Below are 15,460 nucleotides of genomic sequence, written 5' to 3' on the forward strand. Positions count from 1 at the left end.
TTATCACTCAGGCAGAGGGGCTGCTGAGTAGCTGAGCTCACGTCTATATGAATTTCTGAAGTTTTCCCAGTGAGCCAGTACATTTATCAGTGAATTCTTACCTTTGGTATTGTGCAGCAGAGGCCCTTTGAATAGTTTTGTGGGGACGAAAAACAAGTCACAAAAGCGATTGTGCTGATTTTGGTAGTGGGCTGCATGTGCATGATTTCTGCTGGAGGGGCAACATCCCCCCCCCAACCTATACATAAATTCCTGCAACACTTTCAATTGGAATTGGAACCTGAGCAACGTTGCCGCTGTTTTAGGACTACAACTCCCGTCATCCCTCAGCACTGGCCACGGTAAGCTGGGGCTGATGGGAGTTGGAGTCCAGCAGCAAGAAAACAAAAATATATGGGGGGTGGGGGAAAGACACGCGTTTCCAATCCAAGCCTTGAAAGACACGCGTTTCCAATCCAAGCCTTGAAAGACACGCGTTTCCAATCCCCCTTTCCTTTCCCAGGAATTTCCTCCATTTTCCCCACCCCCACCCCGCCTCGCGGGCCTTTGTTTCTCCCAGGGTCGGGGGCGGAGATGATTCTGGGATCCACCCCAGTTTTGTGCAGGTTGCAACCGCCGAAGGGGGTCGATCCTCAGAAAAGACTTCCTCGCAAACGGGTTGCGCCTGTGCGGAGTCACTTCCTGCTCCGCCTTCTCCCGGGGGAAGCCTGGTGGGAGAGGGGAGACCCAAAGTAGCTTTTTCATATATGCTGTATATATTGCATCTCCGGAAAGCGGGAGGCTCTCCTGGGATTTGAGGGATCAGGTGAGTTAACCCGCTTGCAAGGGGCTGGGAGGTGGGGCTGCGTGCAGTGCAAAAGAGAGGAGGAGGGAAAGGGAAAAGAAGATGTGATTTACGAATTTCTAGATCGATATAAATAAAAAGAAGCCACAAAAGGGGGGGGAGTCAAATATATGTGTACTAGAAATGTATGGGATTTTTTTCAAGATACGCAGACAAACAAATTACAAAAATAGAAATCCCGCACATTTCTAGTACACATATATTTGACTTCCCTCCCCCCGTTTTGTGGTCTCTTTTTAGTTTTGATTTTCATACTGCATTTTCCACATTACTCCATCTTTAAGTTATTCTTTAGTTTCTCTGAATAATACATCTAACTGCTTGTTTTATGTTAATCCTGCTAATAAACTTATTTGCATAAACGAGTTTTTTCAAATATTGCACAAATTCTCCCCAATTTTTAATTAAAAAAAAAAATTATCGGTTTCTTATTGCACCCGTTAACCTTGCCATTTTGGCATAATCCATTAATTTAATTAGCTACTTGGCTGGTACTGCAACCTTTTTCCATTTCTGGGCAGTGATATATGAATTCCTAAACCACACTTTCCTCAAAACATTCCAAGGCAGCATGCAACATCTGGGAATCAAACCAGCAGAAAGCTTTAACTGGAAAAAATAATCAGTAAATACTGATTGATTGATTGATTGATTGATGCAGGCAGGCAGGCAACTCATGTGGTGGGCTTCAGAGCACAAATGGTGCTAATGGGCATTTGTTTCATTTTTGTAAAAATAATAAATTTGGGGGCTGCCTTTCATTGCAAAGAAATAGCAAGTCACTTTATGGGGATGTGGAACGTAACAGAACATGCCGATCGAAGCCATATCGAGAAAGTAAAACAGTCTCAGTCCAGGGGGTGAGGAGTGGTTTGGTTTGGTTTTGAAGAGTAATACATTTATGTGTTTTTCCTTTTTCCCCAAATATATTTAATTTTTCAGATTTTGAAATTTACAAACATTTGTCAAACAACCAAAATAAAAAGAGAATTTCATAGGTTCCCCTGGACTTCCCTCCTCCCCATTGTGGGTCCTTATGTTAACTTTTTTCTTCCTGCATCTTCTCTATTAATCCAAATCTATTAAATCTCCATTACAACCATAGTTCGACGTTAAACTACATATTCCATTCCAATCCTACTAATGATTTTAATTGTTTACAATGACTTTTAAAGTAAATTATATATTTCCCCCATTCTTTATTAAAATTTTGCTCCTCCTGGTTTTTAATTCTTCTGGTCATTTTTGCCATTTCAGAATAATCCATCAATTTAATCTGCCATTTTTCTCTGGTAGGGACTTCTTTCCACCTCTGGGCTAGTAACATACATTTATTTGTGTTTTTCCAAGTCACTTGGAGACCTCCGGGCAAGAAGCAAATAACAGATCTAAAGAAGAAGCAATAATCAGCATTGATTGGCAGCACTCTTTGCACCCTGGGAGAAGGAAACTCATGTTATCAGTTACCAGTCGGCTCTACAAAATTTTGTTGCAGGTCCTGCTTATCCCCTCTGATTCAGAAATGTTCTTTCGTTCTTTCTTTTTTCCTCAGGCAAAGGATCCCGACCTAGAATCCAGCTGTGAACTCTGGAGGGCCTGTTATTTCCGCACCTGATTTGGTGGGAGGCTCGTTTCACACATCCCAATTCAGGCCACCAGGAACCAAAATGGCGGCAGATCGTGGCGATGCGTCCGATTTTGGTGCGGAGACTATCGGAAAGTTGGGTGTGAAGACTGAGAAGCAGGACCCAGTGGATACCGAGCCAGGGAACGGCACAGGGAAAGAGCCTCGTGCCGCCCCGCCTGAGAGTGCCAAGGGATTCTGGGAAGGTGCCGCACTGGACCATGTCAAATGGGAGCCTGAGGGGGCAGCGCAAGGATGCTGGGAGACTCAGTGGCAGCGGTTTTTGAAGGCGGCACAGTCCCCGCACTTGGAACGAGGAAAGGTCCCCCAGCCGGGACCTGCACTGAGGGATATTTCTCAGGCCGATCTGCCTCCCTTTGAGGGAGCGTCAGAGAGAGGCCTGCAGCTGAGGAGGCAGGAAGGGGCTCAACTCCTGCCCAGCGGTGAAGCCCATAAGAACTTGGGGGCCGAAGGCGAGGTCCTCATTCCTAGAACAGTAAAGGAAGAGGACCTGGATGCGGAGAGTGTCCGCCAGCGCTTTCGGCAGTTTTGCTACCGGGCAGCTGAGGGCCCCCGCAAGGTTTGCAGCCGCCTCCGGGACCTTTGCCAACAGTGGCTGCAGCCGGAGAGGCACACCAAGGAGCAGATCCTGGAGCTGCTGGTGTTGGAGCAGTTTCTGACTGTCCTGCCTCCGGAAGTCCAGGCCTGGGTCAGGGAGGGGAGCCCCGAGTCCTGCACGCAAGCAGTGGCCCTGGCTGAGGACTTCCTGCTGCAGCAATCCCGAGTGGAAAGATGGGAAGAGGAGGTGAGCCAGGTGGTTTCAGCGAGGTCATATTTTGGTTAATAATAATAATACAGTCATTTGTTGTTGTTGTTTAGTCGTGTCCGACTCTTCGTGACCCCATGGACCAGAGCACGCCAGGCACTTCTGTCTTCCACTGCCTCCCGCAGTTTGGTCAGACTCATGTTTGTAGCTTCAAAGACACTATCCAACCATCTCGTCCTCTGTCGTCCCCGAGTCATACCTCGGGTTAAATGTGCTTCAGGTTGAGCGTTTTCAAGTTACGCTCCGCGGCGACCCGGAAGTAACAGAGCGCATTACTTCCGGGTTTCGCCGCTCTCACATGCTCAGATGCTAAAAATGACGTCACGTGCATGCGCGGAAGCGGCAAAACGCGACATGCGCATATGTGCAGTCATGTCTTACGTTCTACTCAGAATGTGAACGGGGCTCCGGAACGGATCCCATTCACATCCAGAGGTACCACTGTAATAAAATTAATTTATATACAGTCGTAGCTTGGTTGACTAATGCCTTGCGACTCAAACGTTTTGGCTCCCAAATGCCGCAAACCCAGAAGTGAGTGTTCCGGTTCGCAAAGGTTCTTTGGAACCTGAATGTCCGACGCAGCTTCCGCAGCTTCTGATTGCCTGCAGGAGCTTCGTCTTGGTTTATGAACGTTTTGGAAGTTGAATGGACTTCCAGAACGGATTCCATTTGACTTCCTTGGTACCCGCAGGTCTCAGGGCATCTCACAGAATAAAATCAGAATATAAAACCACAAAGTACATCATCAAACAAAAACAACAACCTAGTAACCCCCCTCCCCCATTTTAAAAGGGCATAGGATGTCAATCAAATCAACCAAAGGACTGGTTAAAAAGGGACGTTTCTTCTTGGCGCTTAAAGGTGTATAATGAGGGTGCCATGTGAACTTCCCTGGGCAGAGCATTCCACAGATGGGGAGCTACTTCAGAGAAGGCCCTGTTCTTGTGTTGCCACCCTCTGGGCTTGCAAGAAAAACCTGGTTAATACAGATTGAGAGCAGCTGTGGCTTCTCCTGAAGACTCCTGGGAGCTGCAGTTTTTAAGGTGCTGAGAGCTCTTAGGAGACTGCCTCCCTATTCCCGTCCCATGGCCACAATTCCCAGAGTGGTTTATTAACAACCCCTTTTCCCGGGAACTCTGGGAATTATAGCTCTGGGAGGGGAGTAGAGTGTCTCCAAAGAGCTCTCAGCAGCCTTAACAAACTCAACTTCCCAGGATTCTTTGGGGGAAGCCACAACTATTTAAAGTGGTATCATAGCACTTTAAATATATGCTGTGGATGAGCACTCTCTTCCAGGACAAAAACAGCAGACACCTTCACTTTTGACTCTTAGAGACCTTTTTATGCCAATGGGCCTCAGCAGCTGCTTAATTTCTATTTCTGCTTTTATTTTTCCAGGTGCCAGGGGTGTCTAAGGAGGTAGCTGCTGAGTCTTCAGAGGCAGAGCGGGCTCCGTCGGACACCTGGAAGGCGGGGCTCTGCAGAGAGGTCAAGCAAGAGGGGGACGGAGAAACCACCTGTGCAGGTGAGGATGCTTTGCACCTGATTACCAGCCACAGTTACCCCAGGGAGGTGGTCGAGAAATGTGTCCCTCCCTCCCATAAGAACTGCATAAATTGCCTAATGGGGCAGTAACCTCACCTGCACCTAGCCAAATAGAGAGTGAGCGTGCTGTGTAACTCACCAGAGTGTCTGTTAGAAAAGAAACAATGGAACACTAGGAGCGGGACAAGTCAAAGTGGCCGGCTGGAAGAGATGCGTCTCAACAATTTTACAGCGTGTACTAAATCTGTGTAATTTGGCATTTCCAAGGTTTGCCTTTAAATTGCTATGTATATATTTATTTCTATTATAGATTTTGTTTACTGATACTTCTGTTGTACTCTGTTTTGAAAACATGTTTTGGGAAGAAGTTTACTTACAATCTTACTGGAAATTTATTTACAATCTTAAATAAACACATTGTGATGTTTTGTTGTAGGTCCCATTTATTATTACTGGGGTACCTTGGTTTACAACCATAATCCGTTCTGGGGGTCCGTTTGTAAACCAAAACAGGTTGTAACCCAAGTCGCGCTTTCGCCAATGGGTCCTCCAAAACTTTTTTGTTCGTAACCAAAAAAAGTGGGATGTAATCCAAAACAGGTTTGCAAACTGGGAAATGCACTTCCGGGTTTGACGTGTTTGTAATCCAAAACGTATGCAAACCAGACTGTTTGCAAACCAAGGTACCACTGTATTTTCATATTGATGATGGTGATGATATAATTTTTTAACTTACCTGTTGCTAATAGTAGTAATGATTCACATCAGAGTTGCATCAGAGTCAGGTTAGAACCATTGGAATGAATGAACCAGTTAGTCATGTCCATTAAATTTGGTGGGTTAACTCTGAGTAGGGCCAGCCTTAGCTACAACCCCTTGCTAACTCGCCTTTTAGGAAACCTCCTAATTAGCATTTATCTAGAATTTTAGGGCAAAGGTTCTCAAACCATTCAGCCCCAGAACACGCTTGAGAGAGCTCGAGGCCCACCAGTCACAAAGTGGCAGTTCAAGACTGAAGCCAGGGAGAAAATGGAGATTGGGTCTGGCATAATCAGCTGGCAACAACCAACATTACTGTTACCTAATCCCTCTTTGTCGACTGCTACTTACCGTATTTTTCGCTCTATAGGATGCACTTTTTCCCCTCCAAAAATGAAGGGGAAATGTGTGTGCGTCCTATGGAGCGAATGCAGGCTTTCGCTGAAGCCTGGAGAGCGAGAGGGGTCGGTTCCTGCCGGGCTCCCAAGGCTTGCGGATAGCAGCCTGCAGCCCGAAGCCCGGGGAGGGCAGCTATCCGCAAGCCTTTGGAGCCCGGTGGGAGTTTCTGCCGGGCTCAGAAGGCTTGCGGATAGCAGCAAGCTCCAGGATCGGACCCGTTCTGGGGGCTGGGGTCGGGGGAAGCTCGGGCTAGCTAAAAAGGAAGCCAAGACAGCGAGTGGGATCCATCCGTATGCAGCCTCTCCCGGCTGGAAAGGTTGTGCGTGGCTAAATAGGAAGCTAAGACAGCCTTGGCTTCTTTGCTCTTTGGGGCTGTGGGGGGGGGGTAATAATTCCCCCCCCTTAATTCCCCCCCCCCAAAAAAAAACTAGGTGCGCCCTATGGTCCGGTGCGCCCTATAGAGCGAAAAATACGGGATATCGCCACAAGGATTCCCACTGTGGCAAGGAGTACCATGGCTCCACTTTCCTCAGGAAGCTGCCTCATACTGAGTCAGAACATTGCTCCGTCTAGTTCAGCATTGCCTGATCTGACTGGCAGCAGCTCTCCAGGGTTTGGGCTGGGTGTTCATCAGTATGCAGATGACACCCAGCTCTACCTCTCTTTTAAATCAGAACCAGTGAGGGCAGTGAAGTTCCTGTGTGAGTGCCTGGAGGTGGTTGGAGGATGGAGGGTGGCTAACAGATTGAGGTTGAATCCTGACAAGACAGAAGTACTGTTCTTGGGGGACAGGAGGCGGACGGGTGTGGAGGACTCCCTGGTCCTGAATGGGGTAACTGTGCCCCTGAAGGACCAGGTGCACAGCCTGGGAGTCATTCTGGACTCACAGCTGTCCATGGAGGTGCAGGTTAATTCTGTGTCCAGGGCAGCTGTCTACCAGCTCCACTGGTATGCAGGCTGAGACCCTACCTGCCTGCGGACTGTCTCGCCAGAGTGGTGGATGCTCTGGTTATCTCCCGCTTGGACTACTGCAATGCGCTCTATGTGGGGCTACCTTTGAAGGTGACCCGGAAACTGCCATTAATCCAGAATGCAGCAGCTAGACTGGTGACTGGGAGTGGCCGACGGGACCACATAACACCGGTCCTGAGAGATCTGCTTTCAGTACATTTCCGAGCACAATTCAAAGTGTTGGTGCTGACCTTTAAAGCCCTAAACAGCCTCGGTCCTGTATACCTGAAGTAGCGTCTCCACCCCCATCGTTCAGCCCGGATACTGAGATCCAGCGCCGAGGGCCTTCTGGTGGTTCCCTCATTGCGAGAAGTGGGGTTACAGGGAACCAGACAGAGGGCCTTCTCGGTAGTGGCGCCTGCCCTGTGGAACACCCTCCCTTCAGATGTGAAGGAAATAAGCAGCTATTCTATCTTTAAAAGACATATGAAGGTAGCCCTGTTTAGGGAAGTTTTTAATATTTAATGCTGTATTGGGAGCCGCCAATGGGGAAACTCAGCCAGATGGGCGGGGTATAAATAATAAATTATTATTACTATTCAGAAAAGGAATCTTTCCCAGCCTGGGACTTTCTGCATGCAAAGCACATGTTCTGCCCCTGATCTTCCTTCCTGATGTTGAGCTTGGCCTGTTGTTCCTTCATCCCTTAGCACAGAGAGACTGACATGTGGACGCTCTGCTTCTTCCAGCAGATGATCAGAAGAGGCCATTGGTGATGGAACAAAATTGGACAGGACGTCCCGGGGAAGACGATCCACGTGGGATGTTGGCAGAAAGGGATAAACGAAGCGTTGCCCAATGCCCGGTTCGGGGAGTAACTTCTGAAATCCAAGAGGGAAAGGAAGGGGGTGCAGTCACGAATTCTTGGGGAGGTGAGAAAGGACCGGAGGGAAATGCCAAGGGGGCAAAGGCCGACCTTGAATGCGGGAAAGCGCTTGGACACGATTCCGAAAATGAAATAAACCTTGGGCAAGAGAAGTTGTGCAAGTGCCCAATCTGTGGGCAAAGCCTTAGCAGGAGAACCGGGCTGCTTATACACCAGAGGATCCACACGGGAGAGAAACCCTACAGCTGCTCGGACTGCAGGAAAAGCTTCCGGCACAAGTCGGTCCTTATTCGACATCAGAGAATCCACACGGGCGAGAAGCCGCACAAGTGCCCCGACTGCGCCAAAAGCTTCCGGGACAGATCGGCTTTGGATGTGCACCGGAGAACCCACACGAGGGAAAAACCCTATCAGTGTTCAGACTGTGGGAAAAGCTTCAGCCACCGCTCCAACTTGATTACTCACGAGCGGATCCACACGGGAGAGAAGCCGTTCAAGTGCTTGGAGTGCGAGAAAAGCTTCAGCGACCGGTCATCTCTGACGGCGCACAAACGGGCCCACACCGGAGAGAGGCCGTACAGGTGTGCCGAGTGCGGGAAGAGTTTCTCCCAGAGCTCCAGCCTCCTTTCGCACCAGAGAATCCACACAGGGGAGAGGCCTCACGAGTGCCCGGATTGCGTGAAGTGCTTCCGCGACAAGTCGGCTTTCTTCGTTCACCGGAGGACCCACACGAGAGAGAAGCCGTATAACTGCTCTGGCTGCGGGAAGAGCTTCAGCCATCGCTCCAACCTGAACACACACGAAAGGATACATACAGGGGAGAAGCCTTACAAGTGCTTGGACTGTGGGAAAACCTTCGCCCAGAGACCAAGCCTTACTGCACATGAGAGAATCCATTCCAAAAAGACATTGCAGAGCTGCTGAAAGGTTGGGGACAAATTCCGTGTCCAGAGGAACGCATAGCCGACATCATTAGGAGACGGTGCCTCTGTTTGTCGAGTGCCTTCTCCCGTATTGTACCTCACCTGAACTTCTAAGATCCTCCTCAGAGGCCCTGCTCAGAGATTTCCCGCCAGATGAAGGGATGAGAGTCCCCACTAGGGACAGGACCTTTTTAGAAGTGGCACCCTGGTACTTGAATAGCCTTCCCAGAGAGGTTTTATTTGCCTGGTGCTACCTATTGGGCCCTTTAAATAACTGACCTTTTATTGTCTGGGCCTCTCCGTTATAAACTGAGTTTTAATCGGTGCTTCTTAATTGTGTTTCAGCTTTTTAATTAACTTGTTAGGAGTTTTTGTTGTTTGATACTGTATTTTTAATGTGCTTTATCTTCTTCACCACAACATGCCTAGGGACCTCTTGTCATGGGGTGGCTATATAAATGCAGAAATTAACAAATGAAATGGTACATGGTTTCAGGAGATCTGAGGTTCAGTCCTCATTCACCCATGAAGCCCTTTGTATGGTGCCTGGTGTGTCTCTCTCTCTCTCTCTCTCTCTCCTACTTCACAGGGTTGTTGTGAAAATGAAATGGGGGAGGGGCCTTGCATGCTGTCTCTCAACCTCTTCGGAGGGAGAATGGGATAAAAATGTTAGAAAGTAAATAAAGATCAATTTATTTATGCAAAGAAAAATTGCTGGAGTACTAATAGTGTCTGTTTGGAAGGCAGGCATTGCCCCTGGTTGACAATGTGCTGTCATTGTTCCAACAAAATTCCCTGCCCCAAATCCCTTTCCCAACTATGCTGCTAAGAATTATGTGTTAGATATATACAGTCGTACCTTGGAAGTTGAACGCAATTCGTTCAGAAGTCCATTCGACTTCAAAACGTTTGACTTCCAAGGCATGGCTTCCAATTGGCTGCAGGAACATCCTGCAGCCAATCGGAAGCCGCGGGAGCCATGCCAGATGTTCGGCTTCCGGAAATCATTCGAAAAACGGAACAATCATTTCCGGTTTTTGATTGTTCAGGAGCCGAAACATTTGAGTTTACAAGCGTTCGGCTTCCAAAGTTCCACTGTATCTAGAATATTTTCGGCTATTTTGCTTAATCCTTTTTTGGTTGTTCCCTTCATAATCAGTGAATCGTATTCTGTTGGTGCCCATAGAGGGGTCCATTCTTTGCAGTCAAAGTGAAAACTACAAGCCTAGCATGTAAATATTGGGGAATATTCTTCGATAATGTCAGACTGCCTTAATTGAATTCCCTAATTAAATCACGATACGATATGATAATCTTTATTGTCATTGTCCCATACAGAACAACGAAATTGAAAAATCTACATAAGACATTCAAAACCCAGCTATCCCAACCTGGTTAGCCCCCTAAAAATTCTGATACCCCATTTTTAAATACAGTATACTCCCATACAGACTCCTTACAATGCGTTTAACCCCCCCAAAAAATTTCCGCAATTCTTTGCATTTCCTTGTTGCAAAAAGCTTTTGTCAAAGGTGAAGAGACCCTGGACTTAATTTATGCTAGTATTTATTCCACACCTTAATCAATTTTTGGTACATGGATTAACTTTAGTAATATTTTTAGCAGGTCCCGAACAATACCATAAAGCAGGGTTTGCCACCGTGGTGCCCTAGACTCTGAGCTTTCATTTAATAATAATAAATAGTCTAGTTCAGTGGCACACCACCTGCTTTGTCCCAGGTTTATTCCACAGCATCTCGAGATTGGGCTGGAAATGTCACTGAACCATAGCTGTCAACTTTTCCCTTTTCTTGCGAGGAATCCTATTCGGAATAAAGGAATTTCCCTTTAAAAAAGGGAAACGTTGACAGCTATGCCCCAACTCCATCCCTGGAGAGCATCGCCAGTGATTGCAGTTAACACTGAGCTATTTGGACCCGTGCCCTGACTCGGTCTCTGTGTCCTGTAGTCCCTTTTTCTCCCCTGGAGGAGGAGAGTGCTCACCTTTGGGATTTATTTTTCTCCAAGCAGGTGGCAAGAGGTGCTGGGAGGAAGAGACGGACCGTCCAGAAATGGCCGGGGATCTCCATCTGTACTGGGTCCTGCCGGGGAACGTTGAGCCAAACTTTTCCCAGCGTTTGGATCAGGGCGAAGGTTTGGTGAGCTGGCGAGGAGGCCCCTCAAATAAGGAAAGAGAGGCAGCCTCCGTCGTTTGTTACCAGCGCTTCTATGAGCTGTGTGACAACAGACAGGTACAAGAGAGGCTCACCAAAGGCGGGAGAGAGAAGACATGCCTAGAGTGCGGGAAGGCCTTTCGGCGGAGGGCCGAATTGGTCGCCCACCAGAGGATTCACACCGGAGGGAAGCCGTACGAGTGCCTGGACTGCGGGCGAAACTTTAGCTACAAATCCCGCCTCATCACCCACAAAACGATGCACACGGGGGAGAAGCCGTACAAGTGCCCCGACTGCGGGAAGAGCTTCAGCCGGCAGCCGCACCTCATGTCGCACGAGAGAGTCCACACGGGGGAGAAGCCCTACACGTGCGCCGAGTGCGGGAGGAGCTTCAGCGACCGGTCTAACCTGAACACGCACAAGAGGACCCACACCGGGGAAAAGCCGTACCGGTGCTCGCACTGCAGGAAAAGCTTCAGCCAGAGCTCCATGTGCATGAAGCACGAGAGGACCCACACAGGGGAGAAGCCCTACAAGTGCGGGGAGTGCGGGAAGAGCTTCTGCCAGCGGTCGCAGCTCACCAACCACGAGAGGACCCACACGGGGGAGAAGCCCTACGGATGCTCCGTCTGCGGGAGGGAGTTCAGCAGGAGGATGGTCCTCGTCACTCACCAGAGGAGGCACACGGGAGAGAGGCAGAAAGCGCATCTGCACTGCGAGAAGAGTTTTGCTCATGCTGCCAACTGTACGAGGCACGAAAGAAGCCACGGGACGCAGGGACCGCAGACCGTTGGGTTGGTCCCAGGGCTGTCGTTGGGCACTCCGTGTTTAAATAAATAAACAACACCGCTGTTTCCACCTTAAGCTGAGTTCTGCAACATGTGTTATGAAAATTTTGCATGTCATTGCTCTTGTTTTGCATATTCCATTTTTTCCACTTAAGCACACATAAAGGTAAAGGGACCCCTGACCATTAGGTCCAGTCATGGCCGACTCTGGGGTTGCGGCGCTCATCTCGCTTTACTGGCCGAGGAGCCGGCGTACAGCTTCCAGGTCATGTGGCCAGCATGACTAAGCCGCTTCTGGTGAACCAGAGCAGCGCACAGAAACACCGTTTACCTTCCCGCCAGAGCGGTACCTATTTATCTACTTGCACTTTGATGTGCTTTCAAACTGCTAGGTTGGCAGGAGCAAGGACCGAGCAACCGGAGCTCACCCCATTGCGGGAATTCGAACCGCCAACCTTTTGATCAGCAAGTCCTAGGCTCTGTGGTTTAACCCACAGTGCCACCCACGTCCCTAAGCATGCATACACATACACAAATGTGTGCTGACCTGAAAAAATCCTGTCCAGCCTCTCCTCTGCCTTTTGGTGCTTCAACATGCATTGCCCCGACTTTTCATGCACATACTTGCACCCATAAGGACCAGAGACCTGATTTTTTTTTTTTAAAAGAAAGCAAGTGGAGAGTCGCAGGAAGCAGAATTCTGCAGCCATTGCTGAATTCTATTCCTGTTCTGTGCTGTGCCAGCATGCGGCCCCGGTTGTCCCTTATTACAATAACTATCCCTTCGTTTGGGACACATTTTCCGTCCATTTAAAGAATATTTGTTTAACCCCCAATGCCCCTTATGTCAGTGAGAAATTGCAAGAGGTGGGTCAAAATCAGACAGAAAATTCCAGAGGGCTGGAACTTTGTGGGATGTTGCTCAGAGGGCGATAGGTTCAATCCCTCCAGACATGTCCCTTGCAGATTGAGTGAGAGTCATGCTGGCTTGCCTTGCAGGGTTGTTGTGAAGGATTACAACTAGATGACAGGTGTAAAGCACTTTAGAGCACTTGAAAGCGCTATACCAATGTTAAGTAGTATTTATTATAAGAACGGATTGGATTGACTGTATGGGTTTGGCAGAAATGACCGGCAGAATCCGTGACCAGGGAGAAGAGTCGGCAGAAGAAGACTGGAAGAAATTTAAGGACTATTTACAGAAATATTGCAAAATTAATGAACTTTGAAAGATGCTGGATTGAATTCATGTGGTCTCTAGCTGTTATGATAAAAAGAAATGGGATAAATATTGTTTAAGTTATAAAATTTAAAAAAGTTGATTGGAAAATAAGGTGTTAGTTAAAAGGAATGTTAAGAGATTAGGATTTGCTGGATAATCATTTTGAACTAGAAAACAAGAAGGGGAGGTATGAGGAAGTCAAAGAAACATGTTATTGAAAAATTGATATCGAAATTGATTTGTTTTTAATATTTTTCTTTTTTTTTCTTTATTGTTTGTATAAAATTGAAAAACTGAATAAATATTTATTTAAAAAAATATTATAAGAATGGATTGGTATTATTACAATGATAAGCTGCTGTTCCTCTGAGGAATTTAAGGTGACACACTGGTTCTCTCTCTCCCTGTTTTATCCTCAAAATAATCCTGTAAGGAAAGTTAGGCTGACTGTCCCAAGTTCACTCACTGCCTGGCTGAGTTAGGGATGGAATGCTGCACCACACAACCTTGTACTTAATGGGCGTTTTTATAACCCAAAGAGCAAGCTGGGAGTGCCAAACAAAACAAAACAAAAAACCACTCATTTTGTTAAGGGGGACTTTGCTTCCTGTAGTAATACCTGTCTGCTTGGAAGCAAGTCTCACTCAGTTCTGTGGGGCTTACTCCCACAGGCTGCAATCCTACACTTATTTACCCGGGAGCATGGCCCACTGGTGACAGCAGTCACGAAATTAAAAGACGCCTGCTTCTTGGGAGAAAAGCAATGACAAACTTAGACAGCATCTTAAAAAGCAGAGACATCACCATGCCAACAAAGGTCCATATAGTGAAAGCTATGGTTTTCCCAGTAGTGGAAGTGAGAGCTGGACCATAAAGAAGGCTGATCGCCGAAGAATTGATGCTTTTGAATTATGGTGCTGGAGGAGACTCTTGAGAGTCCCATGGACTGCAAGAAGAGCAAACATCCATTCTTAAGGAAATCAGCCCTGAGTGCTCAATGGAAGGACAGATCCTGAAGCTGAGGCTCCAATACTTTGGCCACCTCATGAGAAGAGAAGACTCCCTGGAAAAGACCCTGATGTTGGGAAAGATGGAGGGCACAAGGAGAAGGGGACGACAGAGGACAAGATGGTTGGACAGTGTTCTCGAAGCTACCAGCATGAGTTTGACCAAACTGCGGGAGGCAGTGGAAGCCTGGCATGCTCTGGTCCATGGGGTCAGGAAGAGTCGGACACAACTAAACAACAACAAGCCCCACTGAATTTAATGAACTTGCTTCCGAGTAGACAAGTATGATAGGGTTGAACTGCAATCCCCACCCCGTACGTCTACCTAGAAAGTAAGATGCATTGTAGACAGTGGGACCTACTTCCGAGTAAACTTGCACCTGAAATCATCGGAGAATGCATCAAAATAAGAGACCAGACATTGAAATGCAGGAAAAAATTGTGCACCACTCAACCAATAGCATTCAGCAAGCACTTTCTGCGGTGGGGGTGGGACGGACCATAGCTAAGGGGCAGAATATTTGCGTTGCAGATTCAATCCCTGGCCTGACAGAGATCCTCCAGTCTGAAAGCCTGGAGAGCTGCTGCAGTACCGAGCCAGTTGGACTCTTGTAGAAGGAAGCTTCCTATGTCCCTACATTATAATTTCTTTCAGAAGGCACTCGGGGCTTCGATCACTTTCAACGGAATAAAATGAATGGAGCTCCCAAACCGGAAGCTGATGGGGGCAGTTTGTGACTCACCCCTTTTCTATCTCTATGAGCCAATAGCGGCTTTCTATGTAATGTCTGCCCACCTCTGATTTGCGGGAAAAGCTGCACCGTAGAGATTTTCTTTCAAAAAGTGAAGAGTGACACGGCCTGCGTTTCTAGTTTCGAAGATGGAGGAGAAACCTATAACCTGCAACTTCCATCATCCCTGACCATTGGCCATGCTGAGTCCCAACAACTTCTAGGTGGGCCACACTCTCCACCCCCCCCAAAAAACACTGCCCAACCAATATTTTATTGTAGTTGTAATTGGTTAAAGGGTCCCCCCCATTCCTAAAGACAACCCCAACCCACAGCAGCATAGATGGGCCTCGTTTGCACGTAATAACAAGAGCCTTGCTGGATGAGAATAAAGGCCTCCTTAGTACCCAGTTTCCAACAGTGGTCAGCCTTTGGGAAACTCGAATGCAGAACGTGACCCTAAGAGCGCTCCACTTCTCCTGATCCTCAGCAACGGGTACCATTTCTGATCCTGAAGAGGTAGCATATATAACTACTCTATCATTAACAGTGGCCGTTGAAAGCCTTCTCCTCCATCAATTGGTCTAATCCCCTTTTCAGTGCATCTAAGGCAGTGGCAGTGAGTTCCACTGGTTAACCCTGTGCCACTTAATATTCCACGCGACTTGCGTTCTTTCGGGTTTCAACGACAGCAGAGCAACTCTGCATTGAGAAGAAGCACAAAGCTTCTGTGTGCAGCCCAGAGCTGGATTTGGACTGGATCATAGCTGTCAACCTT

The 15,460-nt window shown here is 47.8% G+C and overlaps 2 protein-coding genes across 10 annotated transcripts in view; one reads left to right on the forward strand and one right to left on the reverse strand.

Moving 5' to 3' along the window:
- Positions 1-15,460, reverse strand: part of LOC310756746 (uncharacterized protein) — a 1,375,527-nt gene that overhangs the window by 1,248,303 nt on the left and 111,764 nt on the right. The window lies entirely within an intron of this gene.
- LOC310756647 (uncharacterized protein) lies at positions 488-11,798 on the forward strand. Of its 9 annotated transcripts, none has more exons than XM_083601131.1 (5): positions 488-805; positions 2,397-3,282; positions 4,696-4,822; positions 7,701-7,883; positions 10,789-11,798. In XM_083601131.1, the coding sequence occupies exons 2-5, from the start codon at positions 2,512-2,514 to the stop codon at positions 11,772-11,774; spliced, it is 2,067 nt and encodes a 688-aa protein (XP_083457257.1). In that variant the 5' UTR covers positions 488-805; positions 2,397-2,511; the 3' UTR covers positions 11,775-11,798. The 9 variants fall into 9 exon arrangements, with proteins under 9 accessions (XP_083457257.1, XP_083457258.1, XP_083457259.1 ...); XM_083601132.1 differs by having other exon boundaries at positions 10,792-11,798; XM_083601133.1 differs by having other exon boundaries at positions 7,704-7,883.

This window comes from Podarcis filfolensis (genome assembly GCF_964270895.1).
Source record: "Podarcis filfolensis genome assembly, chromosome: 2".
Taxonomy (NCBI): domain Eukaryota; kingdom Metazoa; phylum Chordata; class Lepidosauria; order Squamata; family Lacertidae; genus Podarcis; species Podarcis filfolensis.

Coding starts and splice junctions, on each gene's coding strand:
- LOC310756647 (XM_083601131.1), top strand. CDS start 2,512: ATGGCGGCAGATCGTGGCGATGCGTCCGATTTTGGTGCGGAGACTATC. Junction 4,823..7,700: donor CGGAGAAACCACCTGTGCAG/GTGAGGATGCTT, acceptor TGCTTCTTCCAG/CAGATGATCAGAAGAGGCCA. Junction 7,884..10,788: donor AGTCACGAATTCTTGGGGAG/GTGAGAAAGGAC, acceptor TTTTTCTCCAAG/CAGGTGGCAAGAGGTGCTGG.